This window comes from Filobasidium floriforme (assembly GCF_021052385.1).
Source record: "Filobasidium floriforme strain CBS 6241 chromosome Unknown HD553scaffold_29, whole genome shotgun sequence".
Classification (NCBI taxonomy): Eukaryota; Fungi; Basidiomycota; class Tremellomycetes; order Filobasidiales; family Filobasidiaceae; genus Filobasidium; species Filobasidium floriforme.
The window spans coordinates 28098-53490 of NW_025763650.1; the positions used below are offsets into that span (position 1 = coordinate 28098).

Consider the following 25393-nt stretch of genomic DNA (forward strand, 5'->3'; position numbering starts at 1 on the left):
CGGACGATTCAAGAAAGCGGACATCGACGATGATATCTCTCTAGAAATATATGCAGATGTCCGTGTCTCGATCAGCTTCCGGGTATCTTTCTTCGGAAGCTTATTGTTGAATTTCCTCAACCCTCTCGATTCAAGGGCAATAGCAATAGGCAAATGCGAAGTTGGTGGTATCTTTGTCGACAGGGTCATCAATATCACACCCGAGTATACTCTTCCGGCAGACTAATATAGTAATAGTTGAAGGATGGACGACGGCATCGAACTCAATTTTGCTGCACCCGCAGCAGGGGGCAGTAGCAGGTTCGAAAAGAAGAAACAAGGCGGTCGATGGACGGATAGGTGCATTCGACGTCTTCGTGAACTGCACAGAGACTGTATAGGGTCAGGTAGCTGATATCAATTCATCTTCATCGATCATGTAGACTAAAAGCCAACAAGGCGGCTAAAAGAAGGCTGGATAAAGACCCTGCCGAGGTAGCGAAAGTGAAGAAGACGCCTAATTACGGGACGACCGGGGTGGTGACGAAACCGCCCCCAAAGCAAGCTTCACAACGACCCGCACCTGGAGGTGGTAGCAGTCGTTCTGGCGGCACCGCACAAAACCACAACGGCAACAACTTTAATGCTGATTCTGGGTCACATAACGGTAATAACGTCAGAGACGCTCCTCCTCATAAACGACCCCGAACCGACGGACAACCTTCGAATGCAACCTCGAACTCGAAAGACGATTTCGCCAATGTCGATATCGCCGCCCTCGCACGACGGAGTACCACCTCGGCCGCCCAGCAACAACAACAACAGGGCTCTTCTTCTTCATCTTACCGACCTGGAGCTGGGGCTTCGTATCAATCGCATTTACAGTCCCGACAGGGCGGACAAGGACAGGGTGGACAGGGGGGAGGGGTGGTCTCGGGGTTGTTCACGGGGATGAGCAGTAATCGTACAAACGCCAGGGATGGTCAGGATGAAGCAGGAGGTGATGAGGACGAGGTTGAGGACAACGAAGGGATGGACAAGATGGACAGGAGATTACATTTGAACGCCTCGAACGCTCCGGATGTAGAGAGCCACCTCGATGGGATCAAGGACGACAGGACGTTTGAAGGACTCGGTCTTGATCCTCTTTTGGTGGAACATTTGCAGAACAAGATGGGCATCCAGCGACCCACCCGGATCCAGAGGGTCGCCCTGAAGGGGTTGTTAGACCCTACCCCGTTGACGTTAGGGGTCGAGCCGGCAAAGTTCTCTTTGGTCGAACACGCGAGGAAAACGAAATCGAACGAAGGACCGAGGGACGCCTTCATTCAGTCTCAAACAGGATCAGGAAAGACGCTCTCTTACCTCCTCCCCATCATCCAGACGCTCTTACCGCTCGCGTCGTCCAAAGACGTCGGATATGTAGATAGGTCGATCGGGACCCTGGGGATCGTACTGGCTCCGACGAGGGAGTTGGCCAGGCAGATCTGGGGGGTGACGGAGAGGATCCTGGGGATGAGGTTGAGTGTCGTCTTGGATGACGAGGCGAGGACGATGAAGCCTGTCGATGGGGGGGTCGTCAAGGAGGACGGGTCATTGCCCGAAGAAGACGAAGACGTCAAGGAGGAAGAGGAGGTGGAGGTGGAGAGGAGAAAACCGGTCTATCAGAGGTTCTTGGTGACTACCCTTCTGACGGGAGGATCGACCCGGACGCACGAAAAGAGTCGGCTCAGAAAGGGCTGCCCGATCTTGATCTCCACCCCGGGTCGGTTATTGGACCACCTACAGAACACCTCGTCGTTCAAGGTGGACCGTCTACTATGGCTCGTCCTCGACGAAGCCGATCGACTGATTGAGGAAGGATTCGGCGAGACGTTGGAGGGAATCATGAAAGCCATCGAGGGGAGGAGGCGGATCGGGATCGAGATGGACGGCCAAGGGTTGGGGAGGAGCAAGAAGAAGAAGTTTGTCCCCGGCAAGACGATGAACAACAAGATCAAGGCGCCCTTTGAGATGGACGAGGATGACGAGGATGAGGATGGGGACGAAGATGATGATTGGGATTACGAATTGTCGGGTCCCAAGCCGAGTGCGAAAAAGACGTCGTTTGCACCGGATGGGACGGTCGTAAAAGAGGAGTTGGCCGCCATGGTCGCAGGGACGAACGTCTCAACGCAGATGAACTGGCCGTACTGGGGCTTGGGGAGGAGGACGATCTTGTGTTCGGCCACCGTCTCGGGCGAGGTACAAAAGCTCGCCGGGACGGCCTTGAAGAACCCAATCATGTACCGCGCTTCGGACGCTGGCAAGATCGACGAGGACGAAGAGGAGGAGGAGGAAGAACCCGAGCTCAAGGATCTCGCACAGGTCGGGGCAGGGCAGGGACAGAAGAAGGGAGAAGAAGTCCCTGAGGAACCTGAACAGGAGCCAGAAGAAGAGATCCAGATCGTCGGCAAGGGCGCGGACAAGTTTACCCCGCCGTCTCAGCTGGATCAGAGGTATATGATCGTACCCCTCAAGCTCCGACTCGTTACCCTCGTTTCGTTGTTGAGGACGTTGATCGCCAAGGGCAACATCGGCGGACCTTCAGGCCAGGGGATGAAGGTCATCGTGTTCATGAGCTGCACAGATTCGGTCGATTTCCATTGGAAATTGATGGGTGGGGTCCAGATGGGTGCGCCGCCTAAAGCCGAGGGCGATGAAGATGAGAACGAGGAAGACGAAGATGCAATCAAGCAGAAGAAGAAGAAGGAAAAAGCGAAAAAGGAACAGGAACCGATCTCGTATACCTGCCCGCTCTTGCCTTCGACGTCGATTATGCGGTTGCACGGTTCCTTGCCGCTCCAGACTCGAAGAGAGTCCCTCCAGGCGTTTGCCAACGCGACCACCGCTGAAGATGCTAGCAAGCATTCGATCTTGTTCTGTACTTCGGTCGCCTCGCGTGGTCTTGATTTGCCTTTGGTCCGAGCGGTCATCCAGTACGATCTGCCTACCGAGCAGGGAGTTGCCGAGTACGTGCATCGAGTCGGACGAACGGCTCGTGTCGGAAAGGGCGGAGAGAGTTGGGCGTTTGTCGAGAACGCCGAAAAGGACTGGGTGCCATGGGTGCGGGAGGGTATGAGCTCGAACGAAAAGGATGGCGACAAGGTCAAGATGAGGCAGGTCGTCGTCGAGGACGTGCTGAAGCGAGGGTTTTCGCCTCGAGGTGGACACGCGGATAGCCGAGAGTTTGAGCAGAGAGCGACGCAGGTCCAGCTGGCCTTTGAGCGATGGGTACTGGATAGCAACTCGGTGAGTTCACGCATCTTCAAATGTGCGATACGGGAGCCTGATGGCTCATGTTCATCTCTCCTTTCCCACAGAATGCCAACCTTGCGCGACAGGCGTTTTCGTCCTATGTCCGAGCCTACTCGACGCATCCTCACGAAGAGAAGCGCTTCTTCCACGTCAAAAACCTTCATCTCGGTCATCTCGCCAAGTCGTTCGGTCTCCGTGAGACGCCAGGCAAGATCGGAGGTGGCGGTGGAAGCAAGAAGAAGGATTCCAAGGGAGGCAAGCGAAAGCGAGGCGATGCCGATAGCAGCGACGACGATCAGGAAGCCGAAGAGGCCGAGATCCGGGCCGCTGCTGCTGGAGGGAAATCATCGGCAGCTAAGACGGATATCGAAAAGAGGATGTACGCAGCCGTCAGGAAGCAAGGCAAGCTCACCAAGGTTGGAGGAAAGATGGCCGCTGGAGGTGGGGATGCGGAGTTCCAGGTCGCGATGAGCGGCAGGGATCTCGAAAAGCTGGTCGCCGGAGATAGAGGCGGCGGGTTCGGAAAAGGCAAGGGTCGGAAGGGCCGATGATAGCTGTAATGAGCAAACGAGAGGATGATGACGATGTTGTATCTGGGACTGTTCCGTTTGCGTTACGACTTATTCATATTATAGCCTTGATAGAAAGGACGCTTGACTAGCGCTCGACTGAGCCGACAGGATATAGCGTACTATGACAAGCAGTCTAAAATACATTCAACCAAAGGTGTCCGACTACAGTAAACTTCTACAGGTCCAGCGAGCGAAAAAAGTCCACTTGAAGAACGTGTATCGGTTTCAGTGTGTGGTCTGCGAGGCGCAATAATTCATGAAAAGACATACCCTGTTTGGCATCATCCGGATCTGTCCTATGGAGGCCGAGGTGCAATGTTTATCCTGTTCCGGTCTGGTCATCCGTGCGAAAGAAAATACTTTAAGGGTTGAGTGTCAAAGTTAGCTCGAGGTTATCGCAACGATCTGGCATTCAAACGTACCGTATTGGGGGGTTACCCGGGCGTCCTGCAAGGCAAACATCAGACGAGGAGAACCTCGTGTCTTACCCAAGCGGCGGAGAGAAACAGAAAACAACAGAGCGAAAAACAAAGGTAGAGAGAGAGAGAGAGAGAGAGAGAGAGAGAGAGAGAGAGAGAGAGAGAGAGAGAGAGAAGAGGTAGAGGGCAGAGAGGGGTGGGGATGAAGGACTGTGGAGGAATCTCGTACTCGCCTATCGACCTCGAGCCCGCAATAGCGATACACATCTTCTCGGCCCCCTGACTCCACTCCCGCGATCCATACTGTCCCTGACGCCTTCCGACCCTGTCCATCCCGACTCCAGAAGACGTCGACGGCCCATTACTCGGCCTGTCTGCAAGCGGTACCGAGCGACGTGTTTCCTTCGTAGCTGATGGAGTCCGGCACGGCTTGACGACGAAAGAGGTCCGGGGCGAGAGGAAGTCTGAAGGAGGGAAGGGAGTGATCTGCGGTGAGAACCGTGAGTACGACGAGTACTTGGGTGCGACCAGCGCGATGAATGGAGAGGGGTAGGGAGGGTAAGGAGGGGTCGGGGGAGAGGCGGGGGAAGAAAAAAAGGAAGAGCGAAAAACAAAATACTTGACCCGATGCATCCTTCTAGTCCGAATGACCGATGTCTCCCTTCAGCCGTTAATGACGATTTCATCCAAGCGATCCACCAGGGCTCAGCTCAGCCGAAGACGACGATGTTGGTAGTCCTAGGAACTACGGGAGGAAGCCCCTCGCGGCTTCGCAGCGCGGGAACGGTAACGATGGCTTAGGCCCGGTCAGTCCGCTTCTTCTGAGGGGCGAGGGAGGTCCTGTTGGCCAGAGATACCGGAGCTTTGCGCTGGACGGAGGCCTGAGCCGGAGCGACGGTCATTCTGAGGGCAGGTCGAGCAGTAGATGAGACCCTGTATTGGGCCGGAGCGACGGTGTTCTTGAGCGCCGGTCGAGGAGTCGAAATGACCCTGGATGCGCCTCGGGAAGTGCTGCTTGAACCCCTAGGGGCGACGACCTTTGGTTCAGGGACCCTGCTGTGGGCGGGAAGGACCTTGGCTCGAACGGGCGAGGTGATCCGAGATCGTTCCGATGCGATAAGTCGAGGAATCCTGCTGGCGATGACACCCTGCGCCTCCTTCTTCTGACCCGCTCTAGCCGCAACAGCGTTCCTATTTCCCAAACAGACGGAGAACGATCAGTTATGGGACTCGGCCTCGATTCGAATCAGTCTGAGAGTAAGAGGCTTACATGACAGGGGCTGCGTTCCCGGCGATCGACTTGACCTGCAAGTCTTCTTCCTTGGCGATAGAGACGTCCTGCGTCTCGGCAGAGAGGGTCTCTCCGAGAAAGTCGAGCTCTCCCGCGGCCGTAAGTTCGTCGAGAAGCGAAGCGGGCCGATGCAACCAGGCATCGCTGAACAGCTCCACATCCTCGCAGTCGTTGTGCTCCTCTTCCAACAACCTCTCTTCTTGGTCCATCAGCTCTCGGTAGAGGGATAGGGAAGGTCCGGCGACATCGTAAGTGAAGGCGTCGTCGTCGAATGCGAGGGGACCCTCACCGAGGGCGAAGGTAGAGTCGTAAGAGTAAGAGTCCATTTTTTCAAAAAGATTTGGTGGGTTTGGGGGAGAATAACGAAGTTTGGGTGTTTGGAAGGTTCTTAGTTTCTTAGAGAATTCTGAGATGCGATGAGAAGAACAGTGGAATGATCTATAGTAGTACTATGTCATATTCTGAGAAGGAGGTCGGATCGATATCGACCCAGACCGGGTTCGAGGAGAGGGGGACGAGAGGTGAGGAGGCTGGCGGGCTTGCATCCGCAGAGGGGTGGGCCTCGTCATCGTCAAAGTAGATCATCGGTCAACCAAGGAGGATGATTGTACAATACCGACCTCTCGCCCATCTGACACTCTAGTGATTATGGTCAATCTGGACCGAGCCCGACCCGTGGAAAGTCGGTCAACTGGCGATTCCGATGGGCGTTCCGGAAGCAAAAAACGACGACGATGACCACCAGGGATGACGAATCTCGTATGATCACGTGATCGGCCGAACGTCTGACGGCGGTGTAAGAAGCGAAGTCACTCATCATCCTCTCGCAAATCTCGATATCCTGCCACCATGCCATCGAGATCTAGACCAACTGCATACACGTGTATATGTCACTGGCAGATGACTCCGATAGTGGTACAAGTCGCGACTAAGAGCTAACTTAGCGCTTCGCTCATACAAACAGCGACGAACAACCAAAACTTCGTATATACAAAACCACGTCCTCTTGGTAGCTGTTCCTCAAACCGATGCAGGAGTCCGGATAGTCAACTTGCCCTTGCCAACCTTCTCGATCACCGGCTTCGAGGCCTCAGGCTCAGCGGAATACTCGACGTCCCATACCTGGTCCACCCCGAAAAGCCACCTCAATGCGTCCTTGACTCCCGGTCTATCATTTTTCTGTCCTTGACCTCCTGCCCTGCCTCCTCGGGATGTCGAGGTTGCGAGAGGGAATTTGAGATCTTCAGGAGGTAGAGAAGGCTCTAGGATGAGAAGTTCCGGCGGGCTGGGAGGATTCGAACATCATCGCGGGTTAGGTATCCATCTCCGTGTGGAAAACGGAGGGACATCTCGGCTTACCTGTTCGGGCTAATCTGTGAGACCGTCGAGCGGAGGCACGCCATCGATTGCATATAGTCTTCTATCGTAACGCTGCAGAAAAGAGGTAAGAGGTTGATTTAGACGCTTCGCAATGATAGCTTCTAGCTTGACTCACCCTTGCCGTAACTCGACCTTGGAGACTCCGCCTTCCATGTCGACATCACCTTCCTTCTCTTCCGCCTCTACTGCGGACGGATCAGCCAGGAAGAGCCGTAAGAGATCGTAGGCGATGAACAATGTTGGGTGTTCGGCCATACTGTCCGGCTCTCTAGGTTCGTCTTCCATAGCTGGGTCGGTCCCGCCGGTAGAGCTTGGCGGACCGTGAAGTAAGGAGAGAAGTAAGAGACATTGCTCGGCCGTCTGGCAGTATCTACGGAAGTGCGTAGCATCTATGATCAGTTCGATGTTCCCCTGGCGAAGAATCAGTTTAACTTGCCTGAATTCCGTGCGGTTCAACGCTTCTTTGACGACGGGATGTCCCCCGTGTTCACGCAAGAACGGCTCATCTTCCCCAGCTAGTTTCGAATGCAGCATCGCTCGAGAGGAAGTTATAACCCATGTGTATCTTCGCTTATCTGTGGGCGTTTCTACGATAATTCAAAAAGAATTAGCGACCGCGATGGGCGATTTTGGAAGGCAGATGAAATCGACCGACCTACGGGCATAGTGTCCTGCTGCATAACGCTTCCCCTCAGGCTAGCAAGCCGCGCGTAATCTTTCGAAGTCACATTATGGCTGATAGCGAGATGTAGGACAGTGCTTGCGGGCATAGGTCCACAGAGAACCGTTGGACAGCCATGGGGCTCAATGTTGACGATGTTGTTGGGAGGTAACAGGTATGATAATGGGATGCCGGTGGGGATCAGCGCGGGTGCTTCCTCGACGGTCGTTGGATTCATTTCGCAGTTTCTGCTTTCGAGCAAAGGGTCTAGACGTTCCTTCATGAATTTGAATAGGGTGAAGAGGTAGATCTCGAGAAGCAGGAGATATGATGAATCGGACCTCTTGCCCTCCTGTGACCGAGGTCGTCTCCATTTTTGCTTCCGCTGCCGGCATCGCTCGACGAGACCCTCTTCCCTGTTCGACCGCGATGAACAGATTACTCTTTCACCTCGTTCTCTATATGGCTACCATCCACTTAGACCACGGTCTACAATCTCAAACAGCTCGGCAGGAAACTCTCAAGAAATGGACAGCGCCGAGGTCTCTACGGCCGTCAACGAGCCTCTGGATCTGGTGAAACTGTCTCTCAGCGAGTGCGTCTGCGAAGGCGATAATCGATGCTTCGAATCCCGCCGGTTTACTCACATATACCGCTACTTCATTTACATCAGGAGGGTATTCATCAAGCTAAGAGGAGATAGGACAGTCCAGGGAGTGCTACATGTCAGTCCGGTGGATCGGAGGACGAAGTGAAAGGCCCGTATGGCTGACCTTCCGGTTGACCTCCGCTTTCACAGGCCTACGATGCGCACATGAACCTCATCCTCTCAGATGTCGAGGAGACGATCACGCTAGTAGATGTCGGTGACGACGGGGCCGTATCAAATGTCAGGGTAAGCCATGCTATAGCGGGCGCTGTGAGTCGGATGCCGTGCTGATAACGAGAGGTGTTTTGGTTTCGTTTCAGTCGGTCGCCAGGAACATGGAGATGCTTTTCGTTCGAGGCGACGCCGTGATCATGGTAAGACCTCTTCTGCTCTATCTGTGTATCTCAAACATAATGACCAAGATCTCTTCGTGCTTTGCGCAGATCTCGCCAATTCGATGAGAAACAGGAAAACGAACTTCTACGAAAAGACCTTTTGGCTCGGGAACGGCCGTTCCTCCCCTGTATTACCTCTTCATCGATATCGTATCAACCCATGCACCCAGACGGAAGGATCGAAACTCCTTGCCGTCAAACATAAAGTGGGACGCTCTCTGTCTTCGAATCGAAGCCGTTATCCTGGGCATCGTGCAACACACAACGTATACGTTCTACGGCCTGTGGTTTGGGACAGCAGCCGCGATAGCCACGTTCAGAATAGTAGCCACGATCCTTCCTCTGATGGCTAAGACATGGGGCGCATGAGAAGCCTCTTCCGTCAGAGCGGAGGGAGCCTTGGTTCAGTGCAACGTACAAGTCGGGTCTGCAGGTGTATCGTTGCGCTGGCTTCAAGGTTGTCTGAGAAGTAACGGTCTGAATCTATCGACGTATCGGTGCTCAACTCATGGCACTACAGGGAAGGAGTACAGCTCGTTTGCCGACTTCCGGTCGGTCTTCTCATACACATCGACGGCACATTAGGCCGTGTGTTCGAGTGTCCTGCAGCCGCAACTATTGCCAGCAGGACCGCTTCTAAGTTCATAGCACGCTCCGCTTGACCGACTCTCGGGCGCTTCATCACGTTTCCGCTACCAGTCATGTTGGGGGTCCGGTCACTGTGCCAAGATACGGTATCCTGAGCACAAGCTTCCGATAGACGTCAATGACACGGTATCCCGAAGATCCCGCTTGATGACCAGCTTCACATCTTTAACTCCTGATCGGCACAATTACCATTCAGATAATCCCCGCCTTCTGTTCCTTACCTAAACCAATGGTTCACCGAGACCGCCGGCTCATCTCCGACGCTCTCTACGCAATGATACCACCCTTCCGGGATCAAGACCGATTCCCCGGGCCCCACCTCGCAGCTCGTCGTTCGAACGTCTTCCAGCGCCCGACGCAGCATGGGATATTGTTTCCAGTCGAGTTTCGAAGAGGATGGTGGGTGAGGGATCAGGGAGGTGTTGGTTTGAGGTGGTGTGATGGAGATGTAGAGGTGGGAGTGTTGAGCGGGGTGGAAGATGTGCAGGCGTTTTGTACCGACGACTAGAAGAGGTGCCGTCACAACGAAAGTCAGCCGGGTACCGAGGTTGAACGGCGAAAGGCAGAATCTATCCACCTTGACAAAAGAGGTTACAACTGAGCAACTCAAATCAGCCGCCCGCCCTCTCATACAGCTTACTTCTACGACTCACTATGGATCCCGGTGAATAGGCGTAAACGTCCATTTCCCGACCCAGACGTTGCGTCTCCAAGCTTGTCCTCGGGGTCCGCTCTGGGATATGTGAGGGAGTGTGGGAGCATCGGCATTCAGACTCGGGATCTAAGGATAGCATGGAAACAAGGTGAAACGAAGGCAAGAAGCAGGGGGGTTAGCTATCGAGCAAACGGCACGGCACGATGCGATACAAGTCATGGTATGGAGACATGGAGAAGAGGGGAACGTACCAGGTCGAACAAGTCCTGTTGAGCTAGATAACCCGTCGTCTCGGTCTGCTCCGAACCGGGGATCTTGGAGAGGATGAATGCGTCCATAAAGAGACCTGATCTTTGTGCAAAATCAGATCGTCAATTCTATTGCGAAGTTACTATATATCCACGAAACACGACTCACCTAAGGGCATCTGAACCCTCCGATGATCCGGGTCCATATAACTCTTCCCCTTTCCTCCCAATTCCACGTCCACCAACTTGTCTTCCACATCCGTAGACCTGAGGTTCCCTAGGCCCTTAGTCAGTTTCCAATTGAGGAGCGCCGGCCAGTGTCTTATGAGACCAGGGAGAAGGAGGGGAGAGGGGTTAGAGCTGGTCAGGTGGGCGTGCAGGTCGGAAGGGGTTATGCAGGGATGGGAGCGGGGTGAGGGAGGGCGGACGTATTGGGTAACTGAGCAGCATATTCGGGAGCTTCTCATAGCTGAGAACAACTAATCGTCAGAGCTCGATTGGGGCAAATTGTTCATGCATCACACGTTTCGAAATTCGAAATATTCCACCATTCCAACAGGTCGATCGAGATATCGAAGCGAGGATAGGGGGATCGATATTCGTCATGCATGGCATTGTCGCTTTGCGCATCACGTGAGAATAAGCCAAAAAGAGAAAGACAGCGCAGGTGTCAGACGCAAAAAGACATACTCCCGCTGAGGCTTGAACTCAGGACCTTATGCGCTTTACAAGTTATGGCTTGTTAAGCATACGCGCTACCAACTGCGCCACAAGAGCGGTTATGACAGCACTTGGTGTCAAAACATATCAATAGATCAATGCAGACGAAAACTTCAACTTGTATGGCTTTCGGGGACATGGCTGCGGGAAACAAGGCGACGTCAGCGGGCAGGATGGCAGACATCATAGATATCCTTAACAGGGCATCACTATCCAGCTTATAAGAGTAAGTTCATGACCTTGATCTTGAGCTCTTCTTGTCGTGCTTCACATCTGATCTCGTCTTCCCTGGCCTTTCAGGAAGCTCAACCTCGACAGCACCCCCTCAATCACCCTCACTCCGACGTTTATCTGACCCAGGTGCTCTCAGGATGTGCACCTACCCCTTATATAATTGCGAGTCTGGCAACCTCTTGATCGACCTGATCTCGTATCATGTCATCGTCGACGGTCAAGGTATACAAATAATGTCGCGGAACCGACAAGCCTATAATATCCACCCCGGTGTTCCCAATGATTCTTTTATCTCTCGCTCTTACTCGGCTTGGGCGAAAGGGTTCGAGATCTCTACAGTCGAAAAATAAATGCAAAACGTGCAATACATTAGCCTTCCAATCGCCATCCACGCTCTTGCGATTCCGGAGAAACGACCCAAGGAGGTGTTCGAGCGACTCACCCTCGTACCCATCCGTAGGGCTGATCAAAGTGATCTGAGGTCCTCGTAGTACGACCAGTCCGAGCGTCCGGGAAGGTCGACCGTCTGCAATATCGTTGTCATCATTCGAGAGAGATGCGATTAGCCAATGCGCCAAGTGATCTGTCTCGCCCGATCCGGCCCTGCGACTCACCGGTCCCTTCCTCTTTCACATCATCCAGTACCAAATTCTGCAAGGCGTCGAAACCTTTGAGGGTTCCGACGACTGAGATTGTAAATGTGGATTCCGGGTTGGCAGATTCATCGAGGACAAGTTTCAAGTGGATCCCAGGTTGACGTCGACATAAGGATTAAGGAGGTATTCAGGGACCAAGGCAGACCAGCACGATTCGTTCAGGTAGGTAACGGACGAGAGAGGATCAGCTCCCGAATTCCTCTAAACTCGAGTCACACGAGCAGAAACAGCAACAAGTGGCGTTTTGCAAACAGATCAACGAGGACGAGAGCGAAACGCAAACGGGATGGGATTGGCGTTTGCGTCTTTCGAAGACCGTTCTTCGAATCGCTGGGTGTAGACCGCGAGGACTATTCGTAACATAACGAGTCGGCTTGGTGCAGGTCGACCGGAAGTCGTTTGCGTTGCCCTCTTCCACCTGCCTTTGCTTCTTTCTCTCAATAGATCTCTCGTTCCGCCCTGCTTTGTCGTCCCCCAACTTCGAGCGTTGAATATCGTATGTCGACCTGGCTCGATCGTTCCGAGCTACCTGACCCACTCGCCTCAACCTCCAGCTTGATACTCCATTTGCCTGGCCGTCTTTGTGCTTATCTCGCCATACCCGATCGTACTTCCTCGAAATCGAACCGTCTCTCCACAAGAACATACGCTCCAGATCCCTGGCATCAAACAAGTCGGTGCACCGAACTCACCTTCCCTCCCGCCCTGAAACTTCACCCTGACCTCCTTGTCCTGATACTTTTGCAGGTTCAAGATGGCCTCCTTCTTCTGCCTCTCTCCTCCAGCTCCTGAAGCGCCACCTCCTCGTCCGCCCCTGTTTGCAGAGGATCCTCCTCGGGATCCAGAAGGGTTCGAACCTCGGGTCGAGGATGAGCCTCGGGGTTGGCCCTGATGAGGTCGAAGTTGGAAGTTCAAGGTCAAATTCCGGGACAGTCGGCCGTCGTCAGCGAGAGATGGGTTCGTAGCTGACAGGCAGCAAGACTTACTCTTCCAGACATGCTTAATGATTTGATATGGGTGGTTTGACGGTGTTCAAGGTTACGGTGACACCATCAACTGTCTACACCAACATCTGAATTAGCTACTCGCGATGAATACGAAACTACTCAGAGCTGATACTCGTCGTGGACCTGCCACGCAAGCAATGGGCCGGGGATCGCCCTTTGACCTGCTGCCTGCTGGTTATACTGGTTATGAGCTGTCAACCACATCGTCGATCATCTGGTCACCTACTCTGGCTACCCTCACAGCTAGGCATCATCTTGCAACCGCAATCGGACAGGAGTATCTCTCGGCCATGTCCACCCCCATACCCCCGGGACCTGCGGGACGCGAGGTCAAGCTCGCCTACCCCATTCCCAAGATCAGCAAGACCACCCTGATAAACACCTCGGCCCTTTTGAGGTTCACCATCCTCACCGTCATCTCAGCAGCTGCAATCGCTAGCAGGTTGTTCGCCGTCGTTAGGCACGAGAGTATCATCCACGAGTTCGACCCGTGGTTCAATTATCGGGCTAGCAAGGTCCTCGTCAACGAGGGGTTCTACGTGAGTCGAGGTCGAGGGTTTCGCTGGTCTATTCAGTATCAATCGAGCTAAATGTGGTATTATGTGTTTCATCTCGCAGGAATTCTGGAACTGGTTCGATCCGACAGCATGGTACCCCCTTGGTCGAGTTGTCGGCGGTACGATCTACCCGGGTCTCATGGTCACCTCTGGTATCATCTACAACGTCCTCCACTATCTCAACTTCCCCGTCGACATAAGGAACGTCTGCGTCATGCTCGCTCCCGCTTTCGCAGGGTTGACGGCCTGGGCGACGTACCTGTTTACTTGTGAGATGGCGGATGAGAGTACGGGATTGTTGGCAGCCGCTTTCATGGGGATCGTACCGGGTGAGTCCTGGCATCTTACTCTTCATTTCCCTCCTCGAAGTTCCTCTTGCTTACGGTACATTTCGTCGCATTACACTCTCGATCTGAGAATATCGCAGGCTACATCTCGCGATCCGTCGCCGGTTCCTACGACAACGAAGCCATCGCCATCTTCCTCCTCATGTTCACCTTCTACCTCTGGATCCGCGCCGCAAAGACCGGTTCTGCCTTCTACTCGACGCTCTCGGCCATCTTTTACGGATGGATGGTAGCCGCCTGGGGAGGATACGTCTTTATCACCAACATGGTCCCCCTGCACGTCTTTGTGCTTGTCCTGATGGGGAGGTTCAGTAACCGGATCTATACGGCGTATTCGAGTTGGTATGTGATCGGGACGTTGGCCAGTATGCAAGTGCCCTTTGTCGGGTTCTTGCCGGTCAGGACAAGTGAACACATGGCCGCACTCGGTGAGTCGTATCGTTCTTCCAGCTCCCATCCTTCCTCTCGTTTTGCGTGTTTGCTAACCACGACCATCCGAACTTTCGTATTCACAGGCGTCTTTGGTCTGCTCCAACTGGTCGCCTTCGTAGGGATCGTCCGTCGACTCGTCCCCGACAAGCAGTTCCAATCGCTCTTGAAGACGTTCGTCGTTCTCGCCTTTACGGTAGCGCTGGCGGTGTTGGTCTTGTTGACGACGAGCGGGTGGATCGCACCTTGGACCGGGAGGTTTTACTCGTTGTGGGATACCGGTTACGCCAAGATTCACAGTGAGTTCCTCGAAGTTGCCCTCTGAGTTGGTAGATCGTAGCTAATGGGATATCAACTCCACCAACGACAGTTCCCATTATCGCCTCCGTTTCGGAACATCAACCCACCGCCTGGCCTTCCTTCTTCTTCGACCTCGAGATGCTCATCTTCCTCTTCCCCGCCGGAGTCTTCCTCTGCTTCCGGGAACTCCGCGACGAGCACCTCTTTATCATCATCTACGCCGTCCTCAGCTCGTATTTCGCCGGGGTCATGGTCAGGTTGATGTTGGTCATCACCCCTGTCGTCTGTGTATCCGCGGCCATGGCGTTCTCGACCTTGTTGAAGACGTATATGGACCCGGTCGTTCCTTCCATCGATATGGATACCGATCGGGACTCGGTGATAATCGATGAAAAGGGGGAGAAGAAGACCCCTCGAGCTTATGCGGAAAAGGTCAAAGCGTCTAAACCGGGAATTTACGGCTTGGATACTCGTCTGGCCGTTCTTACCCCGCTCGTCTGCTCTCTGGTCATGTTCGTCTACCACTGTACCTGGGTCACCTCCAACGCCTATTCGTCGCCCTCGGTCGTACTCGCCTCGAGGAACGCGGATGGCAGTCCGGCCGTGATCGACGACTTCAGATCGGCTTACAAGTGGTTGAGGGAGAATACGGAGGAGGATGCGGTCATCGCTTCGTGGTGGGATTATGGGTACCAAATCGCTGGATTTAGCAACAGGACAACTTTGGTCGATAACAGTGAGTATGGGGTGAGAGTGGTACCCGAGGTCGAAGCGGCTGAACTAACGGGAATGTTGCTCCGTATTATAGATACCTGGAACAACAGTGAGCGAAAGCCTTCTCTTGCGCGCTTTGAATTAGGAACTAATCACCACCTGCACCGCAGCCCATATCGCGACGGTCGGAAAGATCATGGCTACCGATGAAGCGACCGCCTACCCTATCTTGAGGAAGCACGACGTCGACTACCTCTTGGTGATCTTTGGTGGTCTCATCGGGTACTCTGGGTCAGTCGCTCATATACCACTAGCGAGAAGTAAAGATGGATTGGGGAGCTGAGACTCGTTTGCTTCGATCGTACAGTGACGACATCAATAAGTTCTTGTGGATGGTCAGGATCTCTCAGGGGATCTGGCCGGACGAGATCCAGGAACCGAATTACTTTACTCCTCGAGGAGAGTACAAGATGGATGCTTCAGCGTAAGTTTCCTAGATTGTGCTAAATGCAGAGAGCACCTTAGCTGAACACCGACCGTCGTCCTTTACAGTTCGCCCACGATGAAGAACAGCTTGATGTACAAGATGTCATACTACCGGTACGTTCAACATTCCGCTTGTTCACAGCCGCCTCCCCCTTGCTGACGTCTTCTCTGCGTCACAGATTCCCCGATCTGTTTGGAGGTGGACAAGCGGTCGACCGGGTTCGACAGCAGGTGATTCCCAATACTCCGATCGAGTTGAATGTTATCGGTTAGTCTTTGGTCAAAAGCATGACGACATGCACCGCGCTGACTTGTTCGTCCGCATGCATTGCAGAGGAAGCGTTCACGTCGGAAAATTGGATCGTCCGAATCTTCGCCGTCAAGAAGGAAGACGACATCGGCCGTGGACTGCCCGAGTCGACCGCTTTCGCCAAGGGCACCAAGCTCAAGAAGAGCAAGTCTGCTAAAGTTGGCGGTGCCAAGAAGAAGGGATCGCAAAAGGCATAGATGCTGTAATCGTAGGATGTTGCTATATTCATACATGCGGACATTCGTGGTCGCGGCTCGAGTCGGTCGAGCGGTTGCCACGGAGATGCGATCTTCTTCCACCGTCCTGACTTTGACTATGTGTCCTCATATCTAGCTGGTTCGATCGACGAGTTGTTGGATGATCCTTCGTAAGAAGGCCTTCTTCATCTCGACGAGAGCTGACGACGTTCCGACCGCCGGGGTGACGGTTTGAGCAGTATCCGTAGTCGTAGTGGTCTGATCGACTGCTGTGACCTCCTCGCCCTTCTCATCACCACAACCCGACTCGATGCTCTCGTCGGCCTCATCAAGATACTTCTCTCCCCATCCATCAGCCTGGCTCCACTCTGCGAAAACACGGTCTTGTTTCTGATACCACGGTTCACGAAAAGCCTCTACAAACGCCAAAACCCTCAGTGGCGCCCGGTTTATCCTGCCACAGCCGAACTCACCAGCTTCGGTGACCCCGTAAAACACAGCCTTTTGCCCTTCTTCAATCACCCCAGCTTGCTTAGCTCTCGTCTGATAGCCTCGCATGGCGGTATAGTACCGCCAAGCTTGACCTTCAGCATTCTGGAAGACCGGCCATGATCTGGCATCTGACTTGATCCTGAGGCCAGAAATTGAGTATGACCAGAGATCTTCCATCGTTTCGATCCCAATGAAAACTTTCTGGGCAAACCCGATGGCGACGAGGTATAGAGGGAGATCCACGTAGATTTCGTCCGAGTTGGCGACGGAGCCAGCAGACCAACCTTTCTCCACGTCCTTGTAGCCATTTGGCCCTCTCCATCGAGTGAGCTTCAGATCGAACGCGAATCCAAGGACTACTTTGTCCTTAGTGTCATCCGCAGTCCCGATGACATGCCGCAGCGTTACCTCTTGCCTACAGTTTGCGAAGGGGTTCCGCTCAGTCCATGCGTCTCTTTTTCGTCGGGGTTAGTCAAGACTCACCACGTCAAGCAATCCTCATAGGTAGGCGTAGGTAGTAAGTATCCGGGACGGACTTCAGCAGTACAGCTCAGAAGGTAGAAGAAGTTATCCCTAGCGGCGGTTGGCTGTTTCATGCTATCTCGAACGATCTTTCGTACCGCCTAGATGCATTGTAATCAGCAATGCATGACCCGTTCCATAGCCATTGCAGAGACTCACTTCGCGAGGCAGCTGCACCGACTTCCTGGTATCCTGAGTCAGTGAATGCGACTCCACGAGTCCTTTCCAGTGATTCTTCAGCTCCAGTGCGACAATGCTCTGCGACTCCTCCTTGATTTTCGGCAGAAAGTTCCACTTGACCAGGAAGGAAAGATCCTTTGCGTAGAGCTTCAAACTCTCGGATGACCATTCAGGCGACAGAGCGAGGCGTTGGGTGAGAAATTCGCATAGTCGATGGGATAAGGAATCGTCGTTGACGAGCTCTTTGTCGTGGAGCGAAGTATCGATGTAGTGTGTCTCGAGGTCCTCCAAGATCGCAAGCAAGCGGCATTGTTTAGAATGGTCGGCTATCCACATGTTTTTGAGTCTGAGATCCCGATCTGCATTGTGAACTTCAATGGGTAGACCAGTTCTTTTCTCCGTGGCAATGTCCCGCTGTTCCTGTTCGACCCTCCAACGTTCCTCCTGGGGGAGTTTTTTAACTCTCGTTTCTTCAGCCAGTCTTGCCAGTCGTCTCTAATATTTTCTTCTGCTTCCTTCAGCATCTTCTCACGGGTGGCTTCGTCCGCATTAGCGAATGTGACCTTAGGCTTCTTCGGGAGAGGAACGCTCTGCAGTCTCAATATGGAGAACGTTGATCGTCTCGCTAATATCTCCATCTTGTGAGAGATACTCACATCGCTGGCTCCTGTTCCCTTCCGCTTGTTTGCAGTATGGGCAGATCCCCGTAGACCATTCTGTTTTTCAAGCTGGTCCATCACAAGCTTCCTTCCCTTTCTCAATACTGCTGCAGACTTGGTCTGCGCAAAGCATAGCTTCGTGTACATTAGTCAAAGGAATCTTGGACCCCGGCAGCGAGACACATGCTGACCTTGCCATCACTGTCGAATCCACACGACAGCAATCAGTAGTCGTTGGCTCGGTCAATCTGACCGGAGCGTAAGGGTCCTTGACATCTCCCATGTTGCTGTTTCGTGATGAGGACAAAGGTGGGGTGTCTCGATTCTTCCCGAGAGAGGTTGGCCAAGGCGTCAGGCTCGATTTATTCAGTATTATGCTGAAGCAGGTCCAGTACAGTACTCACTCACGAGATTTGTCCCTGAGATCTGTTCTGTTCTTGGGTTTCATTCAATGCTCTTGCCGACCAACGTCGACCGACCGATCGTACAGGTGGATGTTGGCATATGTACGAGTACTGTTAGGTGATATCGACGCTCGACCGAGGTTGGTGTCGGCGTCCACGCGGAAGCCTTCCCGCTAGCGGCGCGACTTGGACTCGACGACGAAACAACGTATGGATCGACATGCATGGCCCGGTAAATACGACTGACTATATACTACTATACACATGCCACGATTATAGCGGGTAACAAAAACTCATAAGTAGTGAAAATCAGGCAGAGTCAGTCTACCAGGGGGAAAGAAACGCTCCTCTGGTAGTCATCGTGACTAGTCGAAATAGTCGAAGAGCCGAAGGGTTTCTTGATCCCGCTGCCGGACCCGTCCTGCGAAAGCTTGTAATGTTCGTATTGTGCTAGCTGATGTTTGGGTCGAACAGTGTCAGCAGGATGTCAAGAAAGGTGTTCGAGCCTGATCGGCTGGCGTCCTCCAAGACTTACCTGTATCTTGAGCTCGAGCTTCTTCAGCTCCACCTCCGCCTCGACCTTCAACCTGGCTTCCCTCGCAAGCTCAACCTCGATCCTTCTGTTCTCGACATCCTTCTCATTCTTCAAATCTGCATCCCACTCGGCCTCCTCCCGCAATCGGGCCTCTTCATTCTTATCAATCACTCTCAACTCGATGTCCTGATCAGGCCTCTTCGGGAGGTTCTCTCTGGCCCCTTCCAACCCCATCAGCTGGGATTTGAACCTACGAAGACACACATGTCAGTTCATCACCATTGCCAGCATGAGTCTTGCCTGGTATTACCTCCACTCGACGTCTTGCTGGCATTTCTTCATCACTGCATCCAGTTCCCGGTAACTGACGAAAGGGCTGTGGAACTTGTAGATCTCGTAATCTTCCTGCTGACCCCATTTCGCCGTAAAGGTGATGTTGAGGGTGTTCCACGGAGGGGTGAGCCTGGCGGTCTGTCTGGTCCGTGTCGCGTTGGTGACCTATATCCATGCTCTAAATCAACGCAAGGTCGAACAGAAAAACTCCCTTACCACTTACTGCAGCATTGGACTTGAGGTTCGGGTTATTTTCGGATGGTGCGGATCCGACTTCCTGTGCACGTAATCCCTCTCCAGCTGATTTGCTCTTCTTGATTCGATCGCCAGTCAGTGAGCTGGACGATTCATCTCTTCGGTAGCCAAAGGGACCTCACAATGAGCAGTAGATATAGCAGTCGATCGCAGACCATAATCGAGCTTACAGTGTCCTTTTCATTCCTCGAGATTCACCGAGCAACCCAGGTGAGTCTGGTAGAGGCTGCTGTTCCATTGTCGTGTCGATTCCGTTGGAAAGATTAACTCGGCGAACATCCTCAGGTTGATCATCATCAGACCTTCTATCGAGTTGATTATGAACGAGGTTTTGCCCGAAGGTAGATCCGAAGTGGATCCCCCTTGCGCCGTCCATTATCGACTGTTCCCTCAACACCGGCAGATAGGACCAGTTATACCCAGACCTCATTATCAGCCCTTGCTGATCTCCCAGTTGTCAAACTTGCCCTAGTTTACTCACGGGATCGCGTTGGTTTCACTACTGATGACACGAGGCGGCTGTATGCGTGAGTCCGTTCTCTTCGTCGAGTGAGGATATCTGTATGAATCTTTGGATCTGTAGCTGTTGTAGACTTGATGCAAAGTTAACAGACTAGTCTTCGAGAAGTTGGGTGTTGTCGAGGTGATTACCATTGACCGTCTCACTCGCTCTCTCCGGATCTCTCCCTGGTCGTCACGCGGAGGCATCCGCCGAACGTAACAGATCGACAAAAGCCACAATTACACTAAACACGATTTCGATCTGAAGACATGCCGACAAGGGGTAACCGATGCTCCCGCTAGAACGAAAAGCTAATACAACTTCTTATGGGATTTTGCGGTAAAAGCAGAAACAGCTACGGTAAGATGCCGCTTCGATGCCGATTCACCAGTCGGAGCCCTCGTCCGAAAGGTCAGACAGGTCGGAAGTCGAGAAGTCGGAATCCGTATTTCCTGTGCGTCCTTTCCCTCTTCCGTTGTTCCTGATCCTAAGATTTTCGTTCTTCGCCCACTACGAAAGATAGCCTAGTCAGTTTTTATTCAGGATCTATCGACAATACCACCTACCTGCAAATGAAGCCTAGCCTCGACCAGCTTGACTTCAGCGAGCTTCACTTCGACTAGCTTGGCCTCAGCTTCGGTCCTCCATCTTTGCTCCTTGACCAGCAAAACTTCCTTCATCTCAACATCGATCCTCCGGTTTGCTAGATTGTAGTAGCGATCGTCGATCGCTTTCGTCTCCGCCGCTTCTCGCTTGGCTTTGCTGGTCTCGCTTTCGGGCGCCTCGGATTCGGTCTTTGGGAGGTCGTCGTCTTTAGACAAGCCTAAAGCTCGACGTTGATACCTATTTTGACCTCTAACCATTGAGCTCATGTATGGGTATCGAAGAATGGATAGTCGAATACCTCACCCACCTTGCCAAGACCTCGTCTCGCGACCTATTGAACATCCCTTCCAAATCCTTGTACGGTGCGCACTCATTCTTCATGGTATATTTCTCGGCTTTAGTCTCATCCCCCCACCTCACGTCGATGTTGACTGAGAACTGGCCAAGCCGATGTCTCTTGTTGACGGCTTGATCATTCTCCTTGCCGGCGGGCGAGTCTTTTTCGAGCTCGTTATGCTTGCGCTTGTCTCCAGTGGTAGCCTGGAGTGTCAGATAGCATCGGGTCAGAGAACAGTACTGAGACGAAAGGAGTATCGAGATACAGCCGACTAGGGGCACAGGGACGCGATGGCACCTGAACTCACTGTGGGTTGGACGACGGCCAATGATGATCTCGGAGCCGCGACTGGTCGTCCACCTTGGAGTCCAAGTGAATGTTCGCGCCTATTCTCGCTAGTGGCGATGGACTAAATGGCCGTTGTGAAGTTAGTATGAAGATGTCACAAAGATCTGGATTCAGCGGTCAGGCTGACGATCGATTGAGTATTCGTTGACGAATTCGCTTCCTGGACTCTCTCGCCATTCACACTTGTATCTTTCTGGATAGGCTAGACCAGTTACATATCAATAGATCAATCAATTGTATGTCATTTCAAGGTAAAGCGGTGAGACCTACGGTAGGGTGCACTCCCGTCGATGAAGCGCCAACGGGAGACATGTACTCAGGTGCGATCGTGCGGACGGTCCTACTCGCGATCCATCTACGTTGTCGAGTGTCGAAGTATTCGGGAGTGACTTGAATCTAAACACACCATACTCACTTGAGCTTTTTCATGACGCTACTACTGCTTAGAGGTTCTGGACTTGCGATATATTTCCCCTCTCGATGACTCATTGCTACACCCGATCCTCCCGCTCTCGGCAGCTCCTTTCGCTCGTTGTCCACTGTTTTAGACTCTTGAGACATGATCGGTCGGTCGTGATTCTAATGGAAAACCTTTAATCGGCCCCAAAGGATGGTGAAAATTCCGAGGCTATTGATGAAAGGGCGAGCGATCAGAACGTCAGTTGATCGGCCTATTTGTTGACGGTTTCTGATGAGCGTCCTGATGAAGGGTTTTTCTAAAGTTATTGAAGGGCTAGCTCTCAATATCAGTGGCTGAGAGTATTCTTGAAGTACTCCATAGACAGCCAGACTGACTATATGAGCTGTTTTCGAGAAGCGAGATGATCAACCTGCCGGAAGCTCTTTTGCGATCCCGTCTCTGACTGCTGCGCACGGCCTGCGGGATTTGCTCCACCGCTTGTAAGACCGACAGATTCGCAGATGCACTCACTCTTCAAAGAGATATACTCTCCTTGATTCATCTATACCGATCATGTGTTCGTGGTGACAAGTGATTTGATTGATCCGATGAGCCGATGATTCAATCATAGAGGAGCGTCGAGCGACGTTCCGAGCGATCTCTAGCGGTTCGGTGCGCGTCGCCCGACCTTCCCCCGCATTTCCGGGTTTCGCGTTTCATGTGGTTGCTGCTGGACGCCGACGCGACCAGTGGTCGTCTGAGTCAGATGATCGCTGATAATAAGCGAGCCATACTTATTATTCCTTCCTTGCCAATCCATCAGAAGAGGAAAGGATGGCGAGGATCTCCTTGTAGCGTCGGGTGCGACAGCGTCACCTGGTTTATCGCGAAGAGAACCGTGAGAGCGAGACGATCGGCGAGAGCATAGTCCAAGAAGCGCTTTCAAGGCGGCTGGAGCGACATCGAAGTCTATTATGGTAGTCTTGGAGGTGTTTTAAACTCGAACCCAGCTACCAGTTGCTAAGTTCGCAATCTGGGCTGCCAACAAGCAGGAAGGGTATGTAAGCAAGTACTGGGAAATATTCAGAAGCGGAACCAATGCCCAAGTCAGAAGTTCTTCTTAAGTTCATTCTATCCAGGCAAACAGCTTTATAAACATTCGAATACTGTATATCAATACTGCATGATACTCAGTGCCTAGCAACTCCGAAGGATCTGATAGATCAGAATGAAAAAAAATCGTTGATGTGTTCGACGTGGTGGATTGTCGCAAACGTAGCCGTCGTCGTCGTCGCCTGTGGCTAAAGACGACATTGAAGAAACCAGGGTCCTTGCGTTGCCCATTGACACACGCTAACAAGCTTAACGCCCAAGGCGACGAAGAGGCGTAAGATACCTATCACGCTGGAGATAATTCGTTCGTATAGGTTCGCTATGACTGCCACAGATAGTCACACGATCACAATTGTATCCTGATGTGGAGTATCCATGATGAGGCAAGGTTGCTCTCATCCTGACTCGAAAATCTCTCATGTCGGTCTATCGGGAACCGACCTTTTATTGAAATAAAGACACCGAGCGCAAGATTGTCATTGCACAGCGAATATGCTCCAATCTCTTCTATTTTGACCCGCCTGACCAATGTCAGGCATCATTTGCTGCTTACAAGCATATCCAGGCTCAAGGCCCCTCTCAGCGGCTCATAGATGTCAGCAATGGCACCGATTTTACCTATTGGCTATCAGAAAAGCCAAGATCTTTGCAATATCAATTATATAATCTGGGTTTGAATAGATCACACAACTGGCTTGTTGCAAAGCGCAAGCTATCAGATACCTTGAAATGCAGAAACTTGTCATTGAGTTCAATCCCACAAGTCTTGAACAACTTTTGGCTCATTCTGCGATAGCGGATCTCGCCAGAATCTCGCTGAGGATACAAAGGGGTTTGTAAAGAGGCGATCGGAAACCCGCTTGGAGATCAGAAGCCTCGTGGAGAGAGTCCTGAATGTACAAGGCTAGACACCGCACGAGCCATAGATCCTACTGACATCCCGTGTCCAGGCGTCGAACGTGTCAAGCCCGACGAGAAAGTCCGACCCTTACGTGCGGATGGCAGGGTTGAACTGACCGTCTGGCAGTGTGTTAGTCTGCACTGTCGCCGCCGGCCATGAGATCAAGATGCAAGGAGATTCTGTCGAATCGGTTTGAATGGATGGGCTTCGAGATACCCTTACAAAGCGTTACCTCATCTTCACTGACGAGTTATCCGCAGCCCGGTCGAGGCAATTGCCAGGCAGCGCGTCCTCGATAATATGAATTGCGTGACTTCTAGGATATGAGATGCGGTGATGTTACACATGAATGATACAACTTTGAAGAATGCAAAACGGGTTCCCGGAAAGAGTCGATCTAGATGGCGGTCTTCGAGGGAGAAGGTGGGGAATGGCATGCGGTGGTCCCGAATGCGAATGATCGTATGGCGTGAATGGTGTTTGTCTTGGGAAGGCAGGGGGTTCGTAATCGGATGATCCTCTCTTGCTTTTAATCCTCCCTGAAAGCAAGACATCGGGCACAACAGCGACAATCAATCAGCCAACTATCTCCTACACAAGGTCTCCTTCTTCATCCCCAGAAGGATGTCGATGACCCCAGATGCGACTCGACTCACTCTGCAGGCTGCTTCCGTATCCACAGGTCGATCACGGCCGAGAACGCCGCAAACGCTGCCCCACCTCCGATCGCAGCTTTTATCCCGCCTGATCGGGAGAGGGTCGCTCCGGCGAGGAAACCTCCGGCTACCGAGTTGTAAATGTCGTTCTTCGCTCGGAACTGCATACAGGAGGGGAATGGTTATAGGCAGAACGGGAGGATGGGTTTGGGTTAAGGAGATCGTTAAAAAGTGTTGACAAAGAGCATGACCATGGAATCCGACACTCACCCCCTCGATACAACACTCGTACCCCGAATAGAGCGCTCCGACTTTGGCGAACCCTTTCCCTGAACTCCACATGTTCCTGCCCATCTCCTTGAAGATGAACATCGTTTGCGCCTTGGTCCCCACGAGCTTTTCCGAGGCTCGGGATAAGGGGTCTTCGTATGCGAAAGTGGCGGACATGAGGGAGAAGAAACCTCCCAGTGCGAATCCTGGTTGGTTTGAAGGAGGTGACAATACAGGGTATGGAATGAGAGTTAGCTTGAGAGGTATAAAGAGGTACAGAGCCTAGGATGCGATAGCCAGTCTTCGAGCTCGAGCCGACCTGAGCCGACTCGGACCTATACGACGTTTCAAACAGCGGTTCCACAATCAAACTCACCAGCACCTGCACTCATCCCGACCTTGACGGGACAACTCTCCATCCCCATCGTCGCGTACTTCTGCCACCGTTGTACGTTTTGCATCTCTTCCCTCTCCTCCGGTGTGGTGCCAGCCGGCATAGGTTCCTGACCGGGGAGGTAGATGGGTGCTAGAAGTTTCTGCATGATGGTGTGGCGATAAACTGACGAGTCGTGGAGACAAGGTCAGGGAGTTGTCGGTGGTTGTATCGATATCGTAGAGATATCACAAGCAGTTCAATAATTAATATCTGGCGCTCGCGTATCCCGAACTTTTGGGTCGATCAAGGCCGAGGTCGAGAGGGTTGCCGAGATGAATGCAGCAGTAGTGTTT

General features: G+C 52.7%; 11 protein-coding genes and 1 non-coding gene across 12 annotated transcripts; 3 read left to right on the forward strand and 9 right to left on the reverse strand.

The window, feature by feature from the left end:
• Nucleotides 1–182: 182 nt before the first annotated feature.
• Nucleotides 183–3947, forward strand: HD553DRAFT_332776 (uncharacterized protein). Its single transcript, XM_046182074.1, has 4 exons — nt 183–339; nt 453–1947; nt 2158–3270; nt 3342–3947. Exons 1-4 carry the CDS (start codon nt 245–247, stop codon nt 3825–3827), a joined length of 3189 nt encoding a protein of 1062 aa, XP_046032640.1. The 5' UTR covers nt 183–244; the 3' UTR covers nt 3828–3947.
• HD553DRAFT_320071 (uncharacterized protein) lies at nt 3948–5120 on the reverse strand. The gene is made up of 4 exons (XM_046181098.1): nt 4531–5120; nt 4271–4477; nt 4119–4207; nt 3948–4052 (listed from the first exon to the last, which is right to left on the reverse strand). Exons 1-4 carry the CDS (start codon nt 4898–4900, stop codon nt 4011–4013), a joined length of 708 nt encoding a protein of 235 aa, XP_046032641.1. The 5' UTR covers nt 4901–5120; the 3' UTR covers nt 3948–4010.
• On the reverse strand, nt 5065–6145 carry HD553DRAFT_364508 (uncharacterized protein; the record flags this gene model as incomplete). The annotated part of the gene is made up of 2 exons (XM_046184052.1): nt 5538–6145; nt 5065–5458 (listed from the first exon to the last, which is right to left on the reverse strand). Exons 1-2 carry the CDS (start codon nt 5882–5884, stop codon nt 5065–5067), a joined length of 741 nt encoding a protein of 246 aa, XP_046032642.1. The 5' UTR covers nt 5885–6145.
• Nucleotides 6146–6379: 234 nt separating this feature from the next.
• Nucleotides 6380–7885, reverse strand: HD553DRAFT_320073 (uncharacterized protein; the record flags this gene model as incomplete). Its single annotated transcript, XM_046181099.1, has 5 exons — nt 6380–6843; nt 6918–6989; nt 7054–7308; nt 7375–7525; nt 7594–7885. 5 exons carry the CDS (start codon nt 7880–7882, stop codon nt 6579–6581), a joined length of 1032 nt encoding a protein of 343 aa, XP_046032643.1. The 3' UTR covers nt 6380–6578.
• A 200-nt stretch (nt 7886–8085) lies between these two features.
• Nucleotides 8086–9112, forward strand: HD553DRAFT_320075 (uncharacterized protein). The gene is made up of 5 exons (XM_046181100.1): nt 8086–8194; nt 8273–8324; nt 8399–8494; nt 8569–8622; nt 8692–9112. Exons 1-5 carry the CDS (start codon nt 8127–8129, stop codon nt 8707–8709), a joined length of 288 nt encoding a protein of 95 aa, XP_046032644.1. The 5' UTR covers nt 8086–8126; the 3' UTR covers nt 8710–9112.
• HD553DRAFT_290029 (uncharacterized protein) lies at nt 9113–10716 on the reverse strand. Its single transcript, XM_046178333.1, has 5 exons — nt 10364–10716; nt 10198–10292; nt 9945–10072; nt 9869–9888; nt 9113–9795 (listed from the first exon to the last, which is right to left on the reverse strand). The coding sequence occupies exons 1-5, from the start codon at nt 10659–10661 to the stop codon at nt 9509–9511; spliced, it is 828 nt and encodes a 275-aa protein (XP_046032645.1). The 5' UTR covers nt 10662–10716; the 3' UTR covers nt 9113–9508.
• A 165-nt stretch (nt 10717–10881) lies between these two features.
• HD553DRAFT_t112 lies at nt 10882–10971 on the reverse strand. Its single transcript has one exon. It is a non-coding gene; the product is annotated as a tRNA-Val (tRNA).
• A 145-nt stretch (nt 10972–11116) lies between these two features.
• HD553DRAFT_320079 (U6 snRNA-associated Sm-like protein LSm7) lies at nt 11117–12835 on the reverse strand. The gene is made up of 5 exons (XM_046181101.1): nt 12791–12835; nt 12497–12692; nt 11763–11834; nt 11591–11674; nt 11117–11481 (listed from the first exon to the last, which is right to left on the reverse strand). Exons 1-5 carry the CDS (start codon nt 12800–12802, stop codon nt 11450–11452), a joined length of 396 nt encoding a protein of 131 aa, XP_046032646.1. The 5' UTR covers nt 12803–12835; the 3' UTR covers nt 11117–11449.
• A 191-nt stretch (nt 12836–13026) lies between these two features.
• Nucleotides 13027–16275, forward strand: HD553DRAFT_290033 (Oligosaccharyl transferase STT3 subunit-domain-containing protein). The gene is made up of 11 exons (XM_046178334.1): nt 13027–13350; nt 13430–13697; nt 13796–14143; nt 14231–14443; nt 14515–15180; nt 15253–15267; nt 15329–15449; nt 15526–15642; nt 15711–15758; nt 15824–15912; nt 15979–16275. Exons 1-11 carry the CDS (start codon nt 13102–13104, stop codon nt 16149–16151), a joined length of 2307 nt encoding a protein of 768 aa, XP_046032647.1. The 5' UTR covers nt 13027–13101; the 3' UTR covers nt 16152–16275.
• On the reverse strand, nt 16276–17752 carry HD553DRAFT_320083 (uncharacterized protein). Its single transcript, XM_046181102.1, has 4 exons — nt 17325–17752; nt 17127–17266; nt 16625–17058; nt 16276–16567 (listed from the first exon to the last, which is right to left on the reverse strand). The coding sequence occupies exons 1-4, from the start codon at nt 17679–17681 to the stop codon at nt 16284–16286; spliced, it is 1215 nt and encodes a 404-aa protein (XP_046032648.1). The 5' UTR covers nt 17682–17752; the 3' UTR covers nt 16276–16283.
• Nucleotides 17753–20401: 2649 nt separating this feature from the next.
• Nucleotides 20402–22287, reverse strand: HD553DRAFT_353183 (uncharacterized protein). The gene is made up of 8 exons (XM_046183751.1): nt 22120–22287; nt 21787–22057; nt 21595–21720; nt 21452–21526; nt 21284–21385; nt 20947–21179; nt 20600–20876; nt 20402–20543 (listed from the first exon to the last, which is right to left on the reverse strand). The coding sequence occupies exons 2-8, from the start codon at nt 21883–21885 to the stop codon at nt 20418–20420; spliced, it is 1038 nt and encodes a 345-aa protein (XP_046032649.1). The 5' UTR covers nt 21886–22057; nt 22120–22287; the 3' UTR covers nt 20402–20417.
• Nucleotides 22288–24015: 1728 nt separating this feature from the next.
• Nucleotides 24016–25274, reverse strand: HD553DRAFT_320087 (mitochondrial import inner membrane translocase subunit TIM22). The gene is made up of 4 exons (XM_046181103.1): nt 25041–25274; nt 24665–24870; nt 24395–24555; nt 24016–24277 (listed from the first exon to the last, which is right to left on the reverse strand). Exons 1-4 carry the CDS (start codon nt 25204–25206, stop codon nt 24268–24270), a joined length of 543 nt encoding a protein of 180 aa, XP_046032650.1. The 5' UTR covers nt 25207–25274; the 3' UTR covers nt 24016–24267.
• Between the last annotated feature and the right edge of the window lie 119 nt (nt 25275–25393).

Bases quoted from the DNA above. Each gene is read 5' to 3' on its own strand.
- HD553DRAFT_320071 (XM_046181098.1), bottom strand. From the start codon at position 4,900: ATGCATCGGGTCAAGTATTTTGTTTTTCGCTCTTCCTTTTTTTCTTCC. The intron at 4,208-4,270 runs GTACGTTTGAAT...CAACCCTTAAAG, and splicing joins CCGGGTAACCCCCCAATACG to TATTTTCTTTCGCACGGATG. The intron at 4,053-4,118 runs GTATGTCTTTTC...ACGTTCTTCAAG, and splicing joins TCCGGATGATGCCAAACAGG to TGGACTTTTTTCGCTCGCTG.
- HD553DRAFT_332776 (XM_046182074.1), top strand. From the start codon at position 245: ATGGACGACGGCATCGAACTCAATTTTGCTGCACCCGCAGCAGGGGGC. The intron at 340-452 runs GTGCATTCGACG...GGCTAAAAGAAG, and splicing joins GGCGGTCGATGGACGGATAG to GCTGGATAAAGACCCTGCCG. The intron at 3,271-3,341 runs GTGAGTTCACGC...CCTTTCCCACAG, and splicing joins GGGTACTGGATAGCAACTCG to AATGCCAACCTTGCGCGACA.
- HD553DRAFT_353183 (XM_046183751.1), bottom strand. From the start codon at position 21,885: ATGTCTCAAGAGTCTAAAACAGTGGACAACGAGCGAAAGGAGCTGCCG. The intron at 21,721-21,786 runs GCAAGTCCAGAA...TGGTGTGTTTAG, and splicing joins ATCGAGAGGGGAAATATATC to ATTCAAGTCACTCCCGAATA. The intron at 20,544-20,599 runs GTAGGTGGTATT...TATCTTTCGTAG, and splicing joins AGGCTAGGCTTCATTTGCAG to TGGGCGAAGAACGAAAATCT.
- HD553DRAFT_290033 (XM_046178334.1), top strand. From the start codon at position 13,102: ATGTCCACCCCCATACCCCCGGGACCTGCGGGACGCGAGGTCAAGCTC. The intron at 14,144-14,230 runs GTGAGTCGTATC...TCGTATTCACAG, and splicing joins TGAACACATGGCCGCACTCG to GCGTCTTTGGTCTGCTCCAA. The intron at 15,913-15,978 runs GTTAGTCTTTGG...CATGCATTGCAG, and splicing joins GATCGAGTTGAATGTTATCG to AGGAAGCGTTCACGTCGGAA.
- HD553DRAFT_320087 (XM_046181103.1), bottom strand. From the start codon at position 25,206: ATGCAGAAACTTCTAGCACCCATCTACCTCCCCGGTCAGGAACCTATG. The intron at 24,871-25,040 runs GTGAGTTTGATT...CAAACCAACCAG, and splicing joins CGGGATGAGTGCAGGTGCTG to GATTCGCACTGGGAGGTTTC. The intron at 24,556-24,664 runs GTGAGTGTCGGA...TCCTGTATGCAG, and splicing joins ACGAGTGTTGTATCGAGGGG to TTCCGAGCGAAGAACGACAT.
- HD553DRAFT_290029 (XM_046178333.1), bottom strand. From the start codon at position 10,661: ATGAGAAGCTCCCGAATATGCTGCTCAGTTACCCAATACGTCCGCCCT. The intron at 10,073-10,197 runs GTACGTTCCCCT...TGCTATCCTTAG, and splicing joins AACAGGACTTGTTCGACCTG to ATCCCGAGTCTGAATGCCGA. The intron at 9,796-9,868 runs GTGGATAGATTC...CACCTCTTCTAG, and splicing joins TTGTAACCTCTTTTGTCAAG to TCGTCGGTACAAAACGCCTG.
- HD553DRAFT_320083 (XM_046181102.1), bottom strand. From the start codon at position 17,681: ATGTGGATAGCCGACCATTCTAAACAATGCCGCTTGCTTGCGATCTTG. The intron at 17,059-17,126 runs GTGAGTCTTGAC...CGCAAACTGTAG, and splicing joins TATGAGGATTGCTTGACGTG to GCAAGAGGTAACGCTGCGGC. The intron at 16,568-16,624 runs GTGAGTTCGGCT...TGGCGTTTGTAG, and splicing joins TTACGGGGTCACCGAAGCTG to AGGCTTTTCGTGAACCGTGG.
- HD553DRAFT_320079 (XM_046181101.1), bottom strand. The intron at 11,675-11,762 runs GTGAGTCGCAGG...ACGATATTGCAG, and splicing joins TGTGAAAGAGGAAGGGACCG to ACGGTCGACCTTCCCGGACG. The intron at 11,482-11,590 runs GTGAGTCGCTCG...TTTCGACTGTAG, and splicing joins CCCTACGGATGGGTACGAGG to AGATCTCGAACCCTTTCGCC.
- HD553DRAFT_320075 (XM_046181100.1), top strand. From the start codon at position 8,127: ATGGACAGCGCCGAGGTCTCTACGGCCGTCAACGAGCCTCTGGATCTG. The intron at 8,325-8,398 runs GTCAGTCCGGTG...CCGCTTTCACAG, and splicing joins CAGTCCAGGGAGTGCTACAT to GCCTACGATGCGCACATGAA. The intron at 8,495-8,568 runs GTAAGCCATGCT...GTTTCGTTTCAG, and splicing joins GGGCCGTATCAAATGTCAGG to TCGGTCGCCAGGAACATGGA.